The sequence below is a fragment of the Scleropages formosus genome, chromosome 9 (assembly GCF_900964775.1).
Source record: "Scleropages formosus chromosome 9, fSclFor1.1, whole genome shotgun sequence".
NCBI classification, from domain to species: domain Eukaryota; kingdom Metazoa; phylum Chordata; class Actinopteri; order Osteoglossiformes; family Osteoglossidae; genus Scleropages; species Scleropages formosus.
This window is the reverse complement of record NC_041814.1, coordinates 8,776,362-8,796,087: the sequence shown is the minus strand read 5'-3', so window position 1 is coordinate 8,796,087 and position 19,726 is coordinate 8,776,362. Positions and strand designations below refer to the sequence as shown.

At 43.6% G+C, this 19,726-nt stretch overlaps 1 protein-coding gene across 1 annotated transcript; it reads left to right on the top strand.

Moving 5' to 3' along the window:
- The first annotated feature begins 275 nt into the window (after positions 1-275).
- On the top strand, positions 276-19,717 carry slc30a7 (solute carrier family 30 member 7). Its single transcript, XM_018726798.2, has 11 exons — positions 276-478; positions 1,033-1,134; positions 3,521-3,634; positions 6,200-6,287; positions 6,798-6,930; positions 7,414-7,650; positions 9,193-9,243; positions 10,688-10,823; positions 18,099-18,189; positions 18,281-18,430; positions 19,471-19,717. Exons 1-11 carry the CDS (start codon positions 399-401, stop codon positions 19,516-19,518), a joined length of 1,230 nt encoding a protein of 409 aa, XP_018582314.2. The 5' UTR covers positions 276-398; the 3' UTR covers positions 19,519-19,717.
- The last annotated feature ends 9 nt before the right edge of the window (positions 19,718-19,726 follow it).

Genomic DNA, 19,726 nt, shown 5'->3' with positions numbered 1-19,726 from the left:
TTACCCTTGATTTTGAAGTTATTTACCCCTTAATTCATACATTCGAATATCTTGCTGTATAAAAAATAAAATGGGTAAGGCTGATTTGCAAAAATTTCCTATCGACGGTGTTTTGGACAAAAAGGTGTCATCTAAGTGAAAATTAAAAAAAATAGTATTTAAATAAACTAAATATGAATTATTGTAAAATGCCTTAATCTTGCTCGTGTTCTGATGAGGAAAAAAAACTGCACTCCAAGAGCGAGAGCTGAAATGGGGACACAAGTCGGGGGTCTTTGTCGTACAGTGTCTTTTCCCCGGAGCCCTGACTACTACCGACCGGAGCGCTGCGGCCCGAGTCTGACGGAGTTCCTCACGGCCGGGGCGTCCGCGTACACGGCTCTGAGCACCGGCATAAAATGTTACCTTTATCTATCAAAGATGACGAATACAAGCCTCCCAAATTTAACCTCCTCGTCAAGATCTCGGGGTGGTTTCGGTAAGCCGCGCGTACTGTTTTTCCTTACTTTATTTATTAGTCCTCTTTCTTTCGGAGCGGGCGCGCTGTCGGCGTTGCTGCGCAGCCGGGCACAGCGAGCCGGTGCGGGGCAGCGGGGGCGCGCAGGCGCCGAGGCCGTAGCGGACAGCGCGCGGACCGCAGCTGAGGCGGGCGAGCGCGCGCTCTCGGATGTGCGCTGAGGAGCCGGGGAGCAGCGGTGTGTCCGCGCGCGCGCGCGCGCCTGTGTGTGTGAGGGAAGCGGAGAACAGCGAACGCACGGACGGAGGGGAGGGAGGAGGAAGGGGCTCCGTGCCGTGCGTGGGGTCCATTTGTCAATTGAAGAGCTGCGTGGGCTTATGGATGCCTGAGCGAGCGGTGCGGGTTAAAAAAAAGTGTCACCGGTGCGCTGTTCTTGAGGGGAAAAGTGTTTGTCACTTTGTTTGTGCGCTTTGTTCGGCGGAAGAGGCCTAGTAGTTTCTGAGGCCGCGGGGAGTCAGTCACCGACCCAAAACTGACTCGGCTTTTCACTCTTGTTTTGTGTGTTTCCTTCTCAGGTCCATTCTGTCGGACAAAACGTCCCGAAACCTGTTCTTCTTCCTCTGTCTGAACCTGTCCTTCGCCTTTGTGGAGCTCCTCTACGGCCTCTGGAGTAACAGGTAGACACTCACACTCACTCACGGGGGGAAGAGGAAGTGGCAAAAGACGGACAGGATGTGCCACGTAGTGTGACTGTGTGAACATGGGCTGTGTGTAGGTACTCTCTCTCTCTCTCTCTGTGTGTGTGTGTGTGTGTGTGTGTGTGTATACACAGCACGTGTTTCCCAGGGACACGGAGCGTGTGTGTACATATGCTATTGACACTGTGTTTAAAGGAGGCCGTGTGTGACAGAGATACTGTGTGTATGGTAACCGGGGGTGTATGAGAGAGAGACTCTGAACTCTGTGTGTGTGTGTGTGTGTGTGTGTGTGTGTGTGTGTGTGTGTGTAGGAGACTGGGAGAAATACTGAGGTATTGGACTGTTTGCAGGCTCTTAGAGTACTGATCACATTCCACACGAAGTTGTGCTGTGTGTTGCCGTGTGCCCAATGAGGTGGCTCCAGGTTTAAAGAAGTAGGTTTTTAGTCCGGCTTTAAGAACCGTGACGGATGGGAGTGTTCCACGGTTTTGGGGCCTGATGGACAAGTTGTCTCCCTGCCACGGTCCTCTTGTGGGTCTCGAGGACTAAGGGCAAACTGACAGTGTGAGAACGTGAGGCACGGCTTGGCTTGTGCTCTAACGTTGCCGAGACCGTAAGAAACCAGTGTCAGTTTCTTGAAATAGGGTAAAATTTAAATTTTAAATAAATGCGGAACCGTCCCAGATGGTAGGGGAACGTTAATTGTGCCGAGTGTTGGTTCGATGACTTATGCGATTTGAAAATTTGGCTGGCTTCACCGGTATGGAGTCCAGGGGGCTGCAGGTACCTTTGGATGGCAGGATCACAGTAGCCGGTTCCTGCTCACCAACATGTTCGAATGATGTAAGACACTACTTACCTTGTGATGCTTCACGAGACTGGAATTGTCCTCTTCATTCCAAAATCATGTTTTGTCAGGTCTTATTCTATCTGAAATAATCCAGGAAGTCAGTGCTCGTGAACCCAGGGGTGGCAGCGGCAGCAGAAGAGTCATTATTAGTTAGCCTGGATGTTTGAAACAAGAAGGGAGGATCGTTACTGTTACATAAATTAGTTTTGAGGAGTATGTCCACCGAACTGCAAAAAGTGTTCCTGTAACAGATGAGTCGGGTCGGACCACGCCTGCCGATACGCATATGATTCCTTAGATCACATCTTAACGCTCTAGTCTGCAGCATTCATGTTTTAAGCAAGTAGGTTGTTTTGTTAATCTCCTGGCAGCACTTTTTAACTGAAACCACTTTGGATTGCAGAAGGTGTCATTTCATGAAGAGTTTACCTCAACAGCATTCTGGTTGTTGCCGAGAACATGGCGGCACGGTGGCACAGCGAGTAGTGCTGCTGTCTCACAGCGCCTGAGTGGTGCGAGAGGACGTGAGTTTGATCCCCGCTCAGTCTGTGTGGAGTTTGGATGTTCTCCCCATGTCTTCGTGGGTTTCTTCCGGGTATGAATGAAACCATTGCATGAGAGGCATTGTGTAGAACTGACCACTTATATAAACCAAGCTATATTTTGGCTGTTTAAAGCAGGGTCATGATGGCCTTCTTGTGGTTAGGGTTAGCAGGAGTGGCGAATAGCTCCATCATCAGTGGAGGAGCTTCCTGATTGTACTGTGTTACTGCTCATAATGGACCTTTTCACAATATATACAAATCAGAAACATTTTTGCATGTTTAAATGCTGGTGCAGCATCTGTTGGGTTGTATTTTAAAGCTCTCTGAAAGTAATGCCTTTTCACTCTCTTAATAGCTTTCTAGAAAATGGTTATTGTGGTAAGATAATCAAAAGGCTTGGTCATTTAAGTATATAGGACTGTTGGACAAGTGATAATTGTATGGTGGCAGTGTGTTAATTGACGTGTCTCTTGCTTCTACTCTCATGTCAGTGCATGTACGTGAAATAACTGTGAGCAGATAGTCTTACACGCCGGGCGTACTGTTAAGTAACCCAAACAGCATTTGGTGTTCTGAAGACACCACAAGAACACATTTCCCGTTCTCTAGTCCCAGGTGCTTCTCTGTAGAAGTATGGCATTAACGGCCAGAACAGATGGACTGTTTTTAGTTTCTGCATCTTCCTGTGGTACTGAGAAGTGTGCTAAATTTGGATCGTACTTGGCTCTTTGCATTTTATGTTGGTTTTTTTTTTTTTTTTTTTTTTTTTTTTGTCATTTACCTCCAATTGCCATTAAAGAATATTGGTGTTTTTACCTTTGATCAGACATTTTTGGGTCACCATACAAATAGAAGGGTGTTACCTTGGTACAACGTGACCTGGATGGATTGAGAGAAGCCACTGGAAGAGCTTGAACTGGGTTCGTGGATGATGATGTCACTTCTGCCTGTTCTTCTGTCTGTGTCCCAGTTTAGGCCTTATATCGGACTCCTTCCACATGTTCTTCGATTGCACAGCGCTTCTGGCAGGCCTGGCAGCCTCAGTCATTTCCCGATGGAGATCCAATGACTCCTTCTCCTACGGGTAAGAGGAGGAATGAGGAATGTTTGTGTAACCTGTCTATCTTGTGTTTTATGCACCTACCTGATCGATGAACCTCGGTGTAGCAGGTGGTAGGTAACGAACTAGGTTTGCTTGAGACTTTCATGTCTGCAGCTATGTCTTCTTCTCTTAATGTAATGCATAAATTGTACTTTTGGTGAGATGTACGTTGCTTTGGACAAAAGCGTCTGCTGAATGAATAAATGTAACGTACACCAATGTAGGGTTTTGCACTTCAGTCGTTTGCATTGGAGCAATATGTATTCAAAGCTACTTGATTGCTCTTGAGTTTTTTTTTTTCCTTTTTTTTTTTAATAGACATTTTTTCATGTAACTTTAGCGTCCTAGATAAGTGCAAAATTTCAGATGGTTATGTATACAGTGGTAAAGACCTCAGCTAGCTACAGAGTCTGTGATCTGGGTAACCTTGTGTTACTGTGCAGTTGTGTGGACTCCTTGTAAGGCTGAATTCTAGCAGATATTTCCTATGTGAGATCATGTTACTGAGCCTTTGGTGTGACCCTGCACTAAGAATGAAAGCATAGTGCTCCTGTACTTGGAGGAGCACTTTGTTTCCAGCTTTATTGCCCCTCATCCTTTCCAGTGTTTTCAATAGATTGGATTCTCAAGTTATAAATGGCTGAGATATTACTTTTACTTGAACATGCACATTTTTTTGCTGTTTATTATTTTTTAATAGATTTTTCTTCACTTATTAATTCTTTTTCTGTGTAGCATACTTAATTTGACCCACGTTGACTCTCCAAGCCAATAAATAGCCATAAATCGCATCCAAATAGAGCGGGGGTGGGGCACTTCAATTCCACTGGCTTCTACAGGGTTTACATCTTGTGTCTGGTGTTGTTTTTTTGTGATGGTGACAAATAATGAGATAACAAACCTTGTCCATGGTTATCGGATGAATTTTTTTTTTTCCCCTCAACAGTCTGCATTAAATAAGAGTTTGTGGAGGGAATGTGTAAAGTTGTTTCGAAATAGTCATAGTTTTAATATAGCTCTTCCATCCATCCATCAGTTCCTTGTCAAGAACCACTTGTCCAGTGCAGAGTTGAGATTGTCTAAAGCCTGCCCTGGAAACATAATGTGTGGGACTGGGTAATCCTTGGACAGGATCCTGGTCCATCATAGAGCAACTGTGCACATACCCTTGGGGCAATTTAGAGTCACCAGTTCACTTGAAATGCATGCCTTTACATCTATGGAGGAATACTGTGAAAATATAGGGAAGATATGTACTCTCGTAATGTAACTCAAAGTTAATAGAAAGAAGCTATTATAAAGTGGTAAGTCACTTCCTGTAACCTTCATTACCATGAAAACCATAGAAATGATTGTCATGAGTTGAATTTAACTTTAGAGGACTTACCATTTGCCCCCCCCGAATTTTATTAAGCTTTAATGATTGTCACTTGGGGTAAAACTGATTTTGAAGTTGTCTTCTCTCTGTTATGTTCAGAACTTGAGGAGCCAGTGTACGCCCACAAATATAGGAAAACAGTTTTTTCATTAGAAAATGTGATTCATGGTCTGTCTTTTCACTTACATAGAATTCTGTCCCTGGCAACTTTACAGATGAAAAAGATGATTTTCCATAATTGTTTTTATTCCTGTTGCCTTTCTCAGCCTCAGTGTAGAAGCACCTGGCAGAGCCAGTTTACAGGTTGTCATTGAAATAGAGGATCTGAAGTTGGAGGCACTTAGAAATGGCATCTGTATCTCCTCACAAACCAGGAATCACATTTTTGACATGAGGTCCTTTTTTCCTTTTTATATTAGTTTACATTTATTCGTTTAGCTGACACTTTTCTCCAAAGTGACTAACAGTGTTAAGCTATCTACCACAATTTACCTGTTTATACAGCTCAGTAACTTTAATGGAGCAATTTAGGGTAAGTACCTTGTTCAAGGGCTTTACAGCAGCAGGTGAGATTTGGACTGAAAACATCTGGATCCAAAGGCAGCTGCTGTAACTGCTATGCTAGCAGCTACACCCTGTGCATTCCTCTGCTCTGCTCTGCTGTGAACATACTGGCAAATGGACCTTTGAAGAAGTCAGTCCAACAGTCCAGTGCAGGCCCTCTGAGAGCTTAACTTGGACCTGGTCCTTTACACATTGTGAGACCCCCTCATAAATTAGGAAGAGGGGTAATGTATATTATTATAGACTGTAGAGTATTATTTAGATAATGCATTTTATAAACATAGAAAAAATTATCATTTGACTTTAGGCACTCTGCCTTGACTATACTTCAATGTACCTTTGGCTGAGGTGAGGCTCCCCTGTTGGGTAAGGCCTGGGCCTTAATAGCACTGTTGGTCCCCTATGCAAGACCTGGACCAGGCTAGATCTTGCAGGTACTGAGGTGATCAAGGTGTAAATGAATGAGGAATTCAGGGCTACCTGTGGATATTCAGAAACTCGGGTGACAAAGCTGAAGGAGGTGAGGAAATGTTGTAGTTTAGAAATGGCTCTAAACAGTTTTGCAATTGTCATGGGTTCTCCAGTTCTCCTGTCTTTTCTTGCAGGTATGTGAGAGCAGAAGTTCTGGCTGGCTTTGTCAATGGCCTCTTCCTCATCTTCACTGCCTTTTTTATCTTCTCTGAGGGAGTAGAGGTAGGTTGGTTTAGTGTGCAGTCAAGACCTTTTTCATAGTTTCTTAAAGCATGTTGATGACATATGGGCCTTTACTTCTTACATTTGTTCATTTTGCAGATTCTTTTTTCCAGAGCGATGTGCAATGGTTATTAACTATTCTTGAGGCAGCGCCTTTGTCCAAAGCAACTTATAACGCAAGATAGACTATACTAGGCTCCCTACTTCACCCTTTTACACAGCAGAGCAGGGTTGAATATGCAGACTCCATATAGACTGAGCCAGGTTCAAACCCATATCCACTTGCATAGTCCAGGTGTTTTGGCATCAGTGCTTCCTCAGCCACCATGCTGTTGGGAAGATTTCTTGATTTACAACTGATACAACATTTAGTGCTGTGAGAAAGGTGTTAACAGTTGCAAGAAATGTTGCAAGGACTGAGGGAACAGTCCTTATTCTCTGTGGAGAATTCTGTTTCTATGTTAATTACCTTTGTTGTTTCTTCACTGTGGTCTTCCATTCCCTTCCCAGAGGGCCCTGGAGCCCCCAGACGTGCACCATGAGCGTCTGCTGCCTGTCTCCATTGGTGGGTTGCTGGTCAACCTTGTAGGCATCTTTGTCTTTCAACACGGGGGTCACGGGCACTCACATGGGGGTGATGACGGTAGGTCTACAGGCCTAACTATCGACCATGGTGCCTTGTATTTGCCATTCCTTCACAGTTCACCTGACAGGCACAGGCTTGATGCTAACATCTGAACTACATAGCATTTGTAAAAGGTAACATCAATAAAACAAGTAAATTCCATAGTTTTTCTGAACAGAGGTTTTAAATAGGAAAACAGTAGGCCTCGAAATGGGGTAAGGTAATTAGACCCAGGTCATTTCTGAGACTGTTCCCTTCCCTGTGTGCTGCTATGGTTTCTCATGCCACAGTTTTGTATAGAATGCATAGCTTACAGTCAAATAAATAGAAACAGAAATACAGTTTGCAATATGCATGTACTACTTTTATTACTTGCCTATGGAGTTAATTAGAATAGTCATATTACAGACTTCGAACCTTTCAGGCGGTACGGGCTCTGCATTGGAGTGCTGTATCTTCTTCTGCCCTGATGGTGTTTAAATGCACTGTCTCTCCTTTCAGGCCACGGTCACAGTCACTCCCTGTTCAATGGTTCTGTGAGTCATGGCCACAGCCATGGCCATGGAGGTTTTGGCCACAGCCATGACTCCAAACATGGGCATGGACATGGGCACGGACATGGACACAGCCATGGAGGGCATGGGGGACACAGCCATGGAGGGCATGAGGATCACAGCCATGGAGTGCATGAGGGTCACAGCCATGGACATGGGCACACACACGAAGAGCACTGTCACGGTAAGGCTAGCTCACTTTTACTGTCTGTTCATGAGTGACTGAACATCAGATGCTTTTTTTCTTACATTTTGTACACTCACTGGCTGCTTCATTAGATATAAATCTGTCTACTTAGACGTAGACTGTGTCCCCCATAGGTACCTGACTGTGATACTGTAGAAAGCATGCAGACAGGGTCATGAGGTTAAATGACTGTTTGACTAGATGTTAGAAAAGACAAGATTGAGCTATGACTGGTTGCAAAATCTCAAATGGCCACCCTCCTCAGATGTTTGCGCACTGCAGTGTACAGAGAATGGTGTAACTGATCAGTAAAAAATCCTGTCAGTAGCAGTGCTGTGGGTGGAAAAAGTCTCAGAGATGAGAGATGCCAGAGGAAAATGGTAAGACACTTGTAAAGAAACAACACTAGTAAGCAAATAACAGCTCAATCCAAAAGTGATGTACAAGAACATGAGCATGAACAGGACTTGAATAAGAACATGAGCTTCCAGAGGAAATGCAGTCCCCAAAACTGGGTGACTGAACAGTGGAAAAATGTTTCCTGGTCTGTCCAATCCCAGTTTCTGTTGTGACATGCTGATGGCAAAGTCAGAAACCAATATGAAAACAATGAATTCAGCGTCAAAGTTGCACTCTGGAAGAGGTGGTGTAATGGTGTGGAGATTGGTTTATTAGCCCCCATTAAATTTTTTTTTTTTTTTTTTTTTTTTTTTTTAAAAAAGTACCAACTGAATTCAGCTTGAATGCCACACAGCAGCAAAATATTGTTATTGACCGGGTGCATCCCTTCATTTCCAGTCTAAATTTACATTTATTTATTTAGCAGATGCTTTTCTCTAAAGTGACTTCCAATGAACTCTATTTAGTGTTGTCAGCCCACACACCTTATTCACCCAGGTGATATAGACTGCTAGATACACTACTTACAGTGGGTCCATACATCAGTGGAACACACTCTAACCTTGCTCAAGTTGATACCTCCAGCAGGATAATGTGCCATGTCACAAAATGCACATCATCCGAGTATGGTTCCACAGACATAACAGTGCATTTACCTTAATCCAGTTGCCTGTACAGTCTGCACCTGTTAGGGCAGTAGAGCATCATTGGGAAGAGGTGGTTGGCAGAATGAATGTGCCAGAGTAAAATTTGCAGGAACTGTGTACAGCTGTCAAGTGAGCATGGACCTGTGAGAACCCAGTGGAATCTGTCTGGCAACTTCTTACTTAGCTCCTGCTATTTTGGAGCTAAAAGATGGTCTTGCTAGATTGTCATCTGAATGTGTGAAAGTAAGGGTGTATTAAGCAGGCCTCATCTCTTTAGGCTTTGTGCTCATAACCTCTTGTTTTATACAGTATGTTTTTACTGTGCTTTTGTACAAAGATCTCAATTCCTTTGGATGAGACCTGGTAGGGAGAAAATGTAAATGAAATGGAAAAATGTGTTGAAATTGCTAAAGCAGAGATCTTCAGTACTGTCTTACACTATGAATATTGACTGTAGAAGAGGAAATGCTGTTAAAAATAACTTATTTTTCAGATGATCACTCTCATACTCCAGGAAAAGGCTCCAGCAAACAGATACTACAAGGTATGTTTTGTGGTTATTTCAGTTCTATAGTTTTACTTCTGGCCACCAGATGGAACCAGAGGTCCTCTGCTTCACTTTAATGGTACAATTCTGTGATTCTTTTTGCGTGCGTGTCTGTCTCATGTGAATTTAAGTACATTAAGTTATTTTACATTTCATGTTCTAATTTAGGAAGAAAACACTTGTATATGTGTGATACCTGTAAAACAACTGATGGTTGCATATCCAGAAGAAACCTGTGAACTCAAATCAAACTATAAACGGTGTTTTTCAGCAGGAATTTGTACAGTTGCAGCTTTCAGTAAACATATCGTAAAGTACAACTGCAGACTGTTATCACTTGTTTTGTCTTGTCAGATTTTTTTTTCCTCGTTCTGTCAGCATAATTCAGTGACAGTGTCATCTGATTGTCAGTATCCATAGCTGGGTCCTACACTGGGATGTGTTAACAGTTGTGTAGGGCTTGGGCAGCCTGCACCCTCAGTGTTTTTGCCTGGGATGTGGGGGGCTGTACAGGTGAAAAGAGACTGGAATATGCACGCACACACGCACGCATGCGCGTACATGCACAGAGAAAAGGGACTCTGGGAGGCCTGCTCAGGGTACGCATTTTGGGGCAGAGTTTGCCGTGAGAAAAAATGTGTGCGTGAGGGGGGATGGTGTCAGTGAAAAGGCCACCACCCTTTTGTTACTGTGAAACTCACAGTGATGATTTCACTTTGTTACAACCTTGACAATTTGCAGAATATGCAGAATTTCAGTTTCTCCATCCTGAGTTGCCTGTTTTTACGGGAATAATTGGTATGGTCATAGCATTAAGTTCTCTTTTTATATCGATGGCTTTGTTGTTTTACAGCTAAATTCAAAGAATTGAACAAAATTTCAGTTTTGATTTAATTTGCTTGTTTTTGCTCTGGTGCCTCTCAGAATTCATTGTGTTTCACTGTGCTCGGTTAGCTTGTGTAACTGGAGTAACTGCGTTCATCCGAATTATCTGACAGTATTTGGAGAGGAGTAGAGCAGAAGACAGCTGGGTGATGAAGACGAGCCTTTATTGCCTCACTAGTAAATTGTCAGCGCCTAAAAACTTGCCTCTTACTAATTAATTTGTGCACTTCACGGGAACAGAACAGTGGAATAACGGTTAATGTGAACAGTGTATATTCAGTACGCTGCCTTACGGACTGTAAAGAATGCGATCCTTTACTCGCTGTCATTGGTTGTTGTCTGGCTTTGCCTACATTCAAGAAAACAAATAAACTGCTAAATTTTAACACATGCAATGTTGCTACCACTGCAGCACACCCTGCTGTGGTTATTTTATTGTCCTGTAGGATACTTAATGTCTGACTCCCTGCCAACTTAGAAGATGAGAATTTGAAGGCAAGCTTTGTGGTGGTGTGTCTGTCATTTGTGCCTTGACTGCTACTTGTGTATTTTACAGGTGTTTTCCTACACATCGTAGCAGACACGCTGGGTAGCATCGGTGTCATCATTTCTGCTATCCTGATGCAAAAGTATGACCTAATGATTGCCGATCCCATCTGCTCCATGTTGATCGCGCTTCTCATTGGTGTCAGGTGAGTAGACAACTGTCAGGGCGACATAACAGCTATAAGTTCACTTTTCTCATGAAAAATGCGGTCTGGTCTATAATGAATAAATCATACTACTACTGCACAGTAATTCATTGTATAGTAACTGGTTATACATTATGGTTTATCAGATTGTCGGCATCTGTGCGTTGCAATTGCAAGTTTAAGAAACACCACAGAATTTTGCTCCTTATGAAAATCTTTGATGTAAAATGGGAAGCATTTTGTAAACACGACACTCTGTGTTAAGTGTTTAAGACACAAACATTCTTTGAGCCTGTTTTTTTAATTCCTGCCTTAGATTGGCTGCTCTTAGCTGGTTTGAAAAGGCTGCCGTCACTCCAAAGCAAAGAATTACAGGATGTGTTGAACTGGGTGGAGTTTTGGGGTCTCCCGGAACATGTGGCGTCGCATTACTGCCCTCTCTTGTGGCATTTTTCAAAGTCTCTCAAGGGTGCAATTTTGTTTATACTGTAGGCCTGTATGTGTTTTTGCTTTGGAAGCAATTTGAAGCGAAATTTCCATGTTATCTATGCATCTGCAACGACCCACATTTGGATTGCATGTCGTTAAGCAGTTATAGTCTGTCTGTGCCGCTCACTTTATTCCAGCGTTGCTTGATGTCAGAATGACTTGTCTCTGTAGGGGACCTGAAATTACTTTCTCGAACCTTTTGCTGCGTTTACCTCCACGTTTCCTGCGGAGGCTCAGATGCGCTCGTCTGTCTCTGTACAACCATAGCAATTTTGACACAAAGTCCCAACGAGAGGTTTTTTTCTCGGGTCATATCGGTCTACGTCAGTGATGAAAAGCTGCTCTCAAAAGTTCATCGACTTCAGATGTTTAACTGATTGCACCCATCGCTTTAATGGCATCTCAAAGCCCTGGACAGTTACAGTCCGTACTGTTTATTGTAGTATAAAGTAAGTCAGAAAACGTCGGCAAAGTTTAAAGAAAAAAAAATTGCAGATTACTTTTTGACTCTCCTAGTTAGACCTGGTGAAATATGTCCCAAAAAAAATGTCTTTGACGTTCCCAGTTGGGGCTTGTACTGTGTCGGGCGGCTAAGCAGTGGGTCAGGTGAAGGCCAGTGCACATGACCCCCCAACAGAGAGGCCGAGGACCAGTGATGTAGTGCTACAGTAGAGAGACAGCACAAGGCGCCTGCATTCAAATCCATGAATTAATGGCGAGCCTCTCCTGTATTAATCTCCTTTCCCCCCCCCACCCCATTTCCACAGCTTTTTCCTTTATTTTTCCGGAATGTCCCCATGACCTGTGACTTCTTTTAAATATTTCCGAACAAAGGGATCTTTTAATATGGGGACCCCCCCCCAGCCCAACTCGATTTATACGCAAGAAGGGGGTTTTGTCTCCCTGGAGTTTGAGTTATGGCACTTTTACTCAAGTGTTTCTTCACAATGGCTGTGCTGGAGAGGCAGACAAGTGACCAGTTCACGGTTTGACAAAGAGGACAAAACGGCTATATGGCCACAAAGAGGCACCAAAAATGAAGTTCAGCCTTCAAGCGCAGGTCCTGTTTCAATGCAGGTGTCGCTTAGGGCATTTGCGAGGAGTGAGTTCTTGAATTGAGCGTGCTGGATTTCCACAGCACAAGCAAAACGGTCTCTGGACCAGAGCCTTAATAATTGATTCAAAGTATGGAAACCTTTTGACCTTCAGTAGAAGACATTGATTAAGATGTTTTTAGAGATAATTGCTGGTGAGGCTAAGTTTCCTTGCTGAGATTTCTCCATTTGGAGATGAAAAGAAAGCAGTAGAGTGGCAACCTCTCACAGAGGGATTTGAAAACATTTCCCGTCGCGGTTAATTTGTTGGTGCTCCACCCAGACGGTCTCGCAATTTCCATTTCCTTGATAATGCTCTACAACAGACGCTTGTTTATTTTTCTGTTGCGTTTGCCGTGCTGTGTCAGAACTTTCTTAAAGCTTTAATTTATCATGTTACCTTTGTTTTTTTTTTTTTTTTTAAACTTACCAAAAAGTTATGCAGAAAGAAAAAACTAAAAACTGAGTTGGGACCATTTCTTGTGTTCAGACACTTTATTTTTTCACCTGACTTTGCAGCTGATGGACAAGATTTCAGGGTTATGTAAAGACAGACCCATAACAAATAGGTTCAAATATAGACAGTCCTGTTTACTCTGGGCCCCTAGCACAGCGGGACATTTTAGATCTGCACTAAGAGTTGATCTATGCAAACCTAGCACTGTTTAGGTGGGACGATGGGTCCACTCTAAAACGGGGAGCTTCCTTAGCAGTAGATTGTACGGGCACATGGTTCCATAACAGAAAAATGTGTTGCTCTGTTTTATTTTGCATTCTTGATATTGATCATGTTGGATGATCATGATCATTTGAATGGTGAATGCCGAACACACACAATTGGAGAATTGCTCTAAGTCTAATGGCACCTATAAACACATGAGTATTTCCCTTGACCTTCCTTGAACTCCTTCTGTCTCAGTGCTGGCTGCCACAGAGGGGGTGGCCCTCAGCACATGGGCAAAGGGAGGAGTAGACGGTTGGGTTGTGGCCAGCTAACCAGCGTGATGGGGGACCGAGGTCCTTGTGATCTCATCAGGTCCATGGGTTCAAACCCCTGGTTTTTGGGAACCGTAGCAAAAGAAAAGCAGACCAAAGCACAGAGCTGGGAGCACAAACAAGACTGGCTGAGTTTTTAAGTTAAAAATGATTCAACTTAGATGGTGTGCTGACAAGTGCTTTCACCCTTTTGGGCAGTTAGGTTCCACCTCTAACCTTTACTTCAGGGTAGCTCAGTGAAATGCTTTGGTGTTTTTCTGAGTGCTCTTTAAATAGGTGTTGTTTCCATATCTTTCATAGACACAGGTGCTCACTATGAAAACTTACACTAAACAGAAGTGTCTCTTACATCTTTTTCTTTATTGTTCTCTGGGTTGAAAATAGGGCTTCTCAACCTGTTTAGTGTACCTTAAAACTCTACTAAACTTTTCCTACGCTGATATCAATAGTGTTCGGTTGAGTTTTTCCAAAGGTTTCACCATAATGTTTTTCAACTCTGAAACGGTGTGGTAAAACTATTTGAAATAAATGAAAATGAAATGAGACTGGAAGAGGTGTTGACCCCCTTGGTGCAGCATGGGTATGTCCTAATGTCTGGTATTTGACCTTGGCACAGGAAGCAGAGTTTAAGCTGGACATTTCACGTGGTTCTTATTACGCTTGGAAATTCTATTTTTGCTAATGACAAGTTGTGGAACTTGCTCCGAGAACCCTGTATTTAGCATCTCTGCTCTCATGGAGTCTGTAGTTCAGAGTCATGTTTGGGACAGCCTTACTGATGGATGACCTTCTTACGTTTTATTTTCTTCTTTCTGCCGTGACCACAAAACTGTCACATGTATTGACTGTGACCGCACCAGAAGAACATGAAACAGGAGCTGGAGGTGATATGGGGAAGCATTTTCAGGTGCAAGTGGTAAGGTTGGTAATGCGAGCTCTTGGGGCTTTCTGCTCTCAGAGCAGTCCAGAGTTCTAAGGGAAAGCGGGTCAGCGGGGTTCTGGAATGTGGGCCTCAGTTGCGTTTCCATTACCCAACTATGGCGTTTGCTGTGGCCTCAAAAATGGGGACACTGAGTGTCCACAGGCACGTCAGCAGCTCCTCACCAGAGGAGCTTTTGTGGTCGATGTCCCACTTCAAGTATTTTTCTGTGTAATATAGTGGGCTTGCAGTTAAGCTTTGCCTTGAAGTGGAGGTTAGAAGGAGTAAAGCTCCATTCGACCAGGCGGTTTTGAAGCGGTTTAGTCCGTGTCTTGAGTCATCCTCTTGCTGCGTGATGAATGATGTTGATGAGCTCTCATTCATGGAGTTGTAATTGAGGTTCAACTACGATTTGCTACTTAACTTGGGAGCCTTCCAAGTAGTGTTTTTACCATTAAGTATCAGTTTTAAAGTTTCCTGCGTTGATACTGATAGTTTTCAGTTGACCTTTTCAGGGCGGTCACCACTGTTTCTCACAACTCTGAAACATAGTGTGGTGTCAGATCCTTTGATATGAAAATGAGACTGGAAGAGGTGTTGACCCCCTCTGTGCAGCGTGGGTATATCCTAATGGCTCTTGGGCAGCAAGCTCCGCAGTGGCTGAGCTTTTCCAGACGAGACGCAGGAAAGTATTTGGAACAATGGAATGATGTCAGCTTGGCAGGGCCCCTCTGCTGCCCTTTCCTGTTTGCCTCTCGCTTTGGGAGATGGAGAGACACGAGGTGATGGATATGGAGTGCCACAGTGGGGGTACCCTTTTATGTACCTTGGGCCTTCTGGTAGCTGTATCTCTTTGATTACTTTGGTATAAAGTAAATTGCTTATTCTGTTAACAAATGAACTTCATTAATACGTGAATGTATTTTTTTTTGTGCACTTCTTGGTGCTGCTGTAAGAAATGTCAGTTCCCTTGTTGTGTAGTTACCACCCTCTGATGTAGCCTCACCCAGATTAATAAGGGAAAATACAAAGCGCCATGTCTTCTGTGGCTACAGGAAAGGCCAATGGCTTCTTCCTCAGTAGCAAACAGGGTCTGTTGTAGCACCACTTTTGATGGAGGGGGTATTAAAGCGTACGCTTGGCCTCGGCTCCATTGCAACATGTTTACTAACAGCAGCAGACCACGGCACTTGCTGGCGCAAATTGTTGAGCTGTGCAGAAGCCTGCAGGCTGTCGTTTGTCGTCAGTGTCCTGCTTGCACTGCGCACAGATGTCTTCATACCTCAGCAGCTGTGGCTGTGCTCCACATGGGGACACTGGTGACGTGGCTGGAGTCTTGAGAAGATCAGTCATGTTTCTGCCCTCACTGTGACTGAAGGGTTGTAACGGGAGTTTTTTTTTTTGCCCGCTCTTTGGGTTCACTTGTGTTTTGTGGCATACCCTAGGGATTGGCACCACTCTGTGTGACAGTACAGCACAGCACTGTACATATTGTTTGCTTTTAAATGTTTCATTACTTTTCTTGTGACAGAAAGAAGTATCTTGTTAGATGGATGTGATTACAGCATCATATGTTATACAGTTTAATAGAATTTGCACTGTCCTTTCTAACAGACATGGATGCATAGATTCTATGAAGGAAAAGTGAGCTGTTGTCATTAAACCATCAAATGCTTATAGTGTAGTACAACTTTAGCTGAAAGTATTTGGTTGCTGTGCTGCTGTTCAGTTTTTTAGGTAACATATTTTGTAATAGGTGTCTGTTTAGGCCAAGGCTGAATCTGGTAACTTTATTATAGTTTGGCCACAGAAAAAGTTGAAGAAATTTGAAATCAGGATGTTGAGTGCTTCGAAAGTAACATAGTGGCGAGAGCTGTTGCGTTTGTACCTCTTCCAAGAGTACCCTTGAGTAAGGTACTTACCCTAAATTGCCCCAGTAAAAATCATCCACCTGTATAAATGGGTAAATAATTGTGGGTAACATAATATTGTAAGTCGCTTTTGAGAAAACCATCAGCCTAAATGAATACATGTGACGTATTTACACCAGTAATAGCAAATCCTACCAAGTGTATTTTAAATCGGGGACAGTAAATAAGCACATTTTTTTTGTTTTCTGAAGGTTGCTGGTTCAAGCTCCCATCCATGATACATAGTACCCTTGATAAAAGTACTGAACCAGAACTGACCCTGTGTATGTGTGGTCCACATTCTATAAGCTATAAGTGCCTCGCAAGCAATGAATTGATAAGTGTAATAATTATTCAGGCTACATAACTTTCATATTCTGCATTTAGTTAAGTGTGATGAGAATGGCACTGCTGTGTGCTAATTGATTCTGCATTTTCAATTTTACCTTCCGTTGCCATGCAAACCAATGTAGAGTTTTAGTATGTTGACAGTGCAGTAATTGGGGGGCATAGGGGAGGAGTGGGGTTGTGTGGGGTGGAGGGGGGGGGGGTCAGACGCCAAGCCAAGCAATCACCTAATGGGTCGCATATGTGCCGGTGGTCGGCCCTGTGGGTTTGGAAGCTGACAGAGGACATGGTTACGGTCTGGCAAAAGATGCAGTGGCAGAGCTGCCTTCTCCGCACAAGCAGCTCAGATGATTTCATGATGAGGAGACGGGGGCCAGGGGGCTCTGGGCTGGTGCTGCAACACAGACTTTTCGCCTGTGGCAGCCTCTGCAACCCCTGCAGCAGGGTGCAGCGGTGTGGTTTTGGCTGGAGAACCGGCATCCCTCTGTCCTCGGCTGAGTGTTTATGCAAGGCTCAAGTGCTCCGCAGGGTTTAGGGATCACGAGAGAGTTTCAAAAGACTGCAGAAAGCCGATGCCCATCAAGGCTGCTTTCAAAAAACATTGCAGAGAATGCTGAGGTCAGTTTTACTTCAGTTACCACAGTATGGAAAGTAGAAAGCCATAATGATTCTCTTTCCAGACTGTACTTTGAATTCATTCTGTAAGAATGGTGGCACAGCAAGTAGCACTGCCACCTCACAGTGCCTGGGTGGTGTGAGAGGACATGGGTTCGATCTCTGCTCCTGCTCTGTCTGTGTGGGGTTTCTTCCCACAGTCCAGAGACATGGAGCTTAGCTGGAGTCTAAATTGCCCTTAGTGTGTGAATGAGCGATGGCCTGGCATCCCATCCAGGGTGGATGTATGGATTCTCTAAGAAATATGGAGAAATGTTAGAAGTTCACATTCATCTTTTTTTCCCATTTTGTTCATCTGGAGTGGCTGTAGGCAAAACTGGCACTTATTTGTCCTTATCACTATACCTTGTAAAAACAGTTTTACCATGTTCATCTTTTGGTGGTGAAAAAACTATCCATGTTACCACAATATAATGAACAATATAAATTACATTGTTCTTTTTATAAAGTATCACTTTGTAGAAACAAACGTAGTAAATTCAGAAACGACAGTATAGTCACTGTGTTGCTGGGCTACAGGGGAAATTCGCTGTAGGACCTGTGGGTGCAGCAAATTCAGGAGTTACTGTGCATGTCCCTCATCAACACACAGATATTGAACCCACATTAGGACCTTAAAGTGGAGACCAAGCTGGTCCTTGAGAGCCACAGGGTATCATGGAGAGTGCTGGTTTTCAGTTGCATTGTTGGAGATGCTGCTTTAACTAAGGTGATTTTAATGGGACTGTGCTTCTTGAGGACCAGGGCTGACCACTTTACCAAAGGACCTCTCTACCACAGGCTGCTATAGACAATTAATGCAGGACTAGTGGAGTCCTGACCATTGACCATGTGTTCTCTGCAGTGTGGTCCCCTTGCTGAAGGAGTCTATTGGGATTCTCATGCAGCGCACCCCTCCATCTCTAGATCACGTCCTCCCAGAGTGCTACCAGCGGGTACGTAGGTCTCATCTATTGTCCAATGACCTGATGAAGGCAGGTTGCTTTAATGATGTTGGTTCCCTTTAACTGTGTTTTTGATTTACAGGTCCAGCAGCTGCAAGGTGTGTATAATCTTCAGGAACCTCACTTCTGGACTCTGTGCACAGATGTCTACGTTGGCACCATCAAATTGCTGGTGGCCCCCGATGCTGATGGCCGCTGGATTCTAAGCCAAACGCACAACATCTTCACACAGGTGAGGAAGGAAACAGCATCTTCACACAGTTGTGTCATCTCACCACTAGGGCTTATAAGGTCTTATTAAACAGCTCTCAGTATTATTATGTGAAGAACCCTGGAATTCATATTGTGAAGGCATGCATTATTATAGTACTTGTGCTGTCTGTGTAGTGCAATTAACCGTCCATATCATGAATCAACCGGGCAGCATGGTGGCGCAGGACTGATATTTCACAACTTCTGGGACTTTAAATATTTACAAATAGGATTTTTCATCAGCAGTTATCCCTTCAGATATAGCTAAAGTGCGAAAGAGCCGATTGATGGAAACCTCCAAAATGACAGCTGTATAGTTGCTCTTTCAAGTAGTGTAACTTTTCACTGACAGACTTTACTGAGAAGTAATTATTTATTTTTTTTTAGAAAGCAAAAACAAGCATACCAATTCAAATCATATGGCAAAGTATTGCCCCCTGCACAGGCAGATAGTGCTTGTCGTTTGGGACCACAACCTTAATAGTAGACCCTGTTTTTGAGAGTGGAGAAGCAAAAAAAGGTGAACAAACTAGATGATCCTGCTTTTTACATCTAACTTAGATTCATCAATGAAGTCCTGCCTCTCTGTCATCTGCTCACTGAGAGACCATTAGTCTGTTCCTGTCTGAAAAGTTTATGGTCATAAGTATGAGTACCGTGTACAAAGTACTATGAAATTCTTGTTTGAGTCTGTCTTCCCTCCATTTACATTTACCTAGCAGATGCTTTTCTCCAAATATACATACAACTCAGAGTAAATACAGATAGACATGCAATTCCTGAAGTAGTCAGTCAGTCCAATAACATTGTTACTAGTGTATATTACCCAGGTAACATCATACAGAAATGACGACGAGCCCATCCCCCACTCGTCACATTAGACTTACCAACTTTGAGTAAGAAACCAACTCTTTTCCAGTTAAGTCTCAAAGTAGGGGACCAACTCTATATATTACAATAATAGCAAAGTATTAGGCAGACGTACTGTATTATCAGTGTTTGTGTTCTTTTCTCCCCCAGGCCGGAGTCAGGCAGCTGTATGTTCAGATCGACGTTGCGGCCATGTAGTGTCAAGAGTGTTCTTCCCCGCCCTGTCTCTCTATCCCTTCCTCTCACTCTCTCTTTCGGGACTCCTGGGACCAAAGCCGTTTGTGCTGCTGTGAAGAGCATCTCCATCTTAAACCGCGTTCTGGATTTTTGAAGTCTCCATCCAATAACCAGGGACCAAGATGGAACCATGTACACCCAGCTCTTTCCAGGAAATTTATAAAAGGAA

What these genes read in the sequence shown, in the direction of transcription:
- slc30a7 (XM_018726798.2), top strand. Translation starts at nt 399, where the DNA reads ATGTTACCTTTATCTATCAAAGATGACGAATACAAGCCTCCCAAATTT. An exon ending in ACACGAAGAGCACTGTCACG is followed by an intron (nt 7,651 to 9,192) that starts GTAAGGCTAGCT and finishes CTTATTTTTCAG; the next exon opens with ATGATCACTCTCATACTCCA. An exon ending in TCCCAGAGTGCTACCAGCGG is followed by an intron (nt 18,190 to 18,280) that starts GTACGTAGGTCT and finishes TTTGATTTACAG; the next exon opens with GTCCAGCAGCTGCAAGGTGT.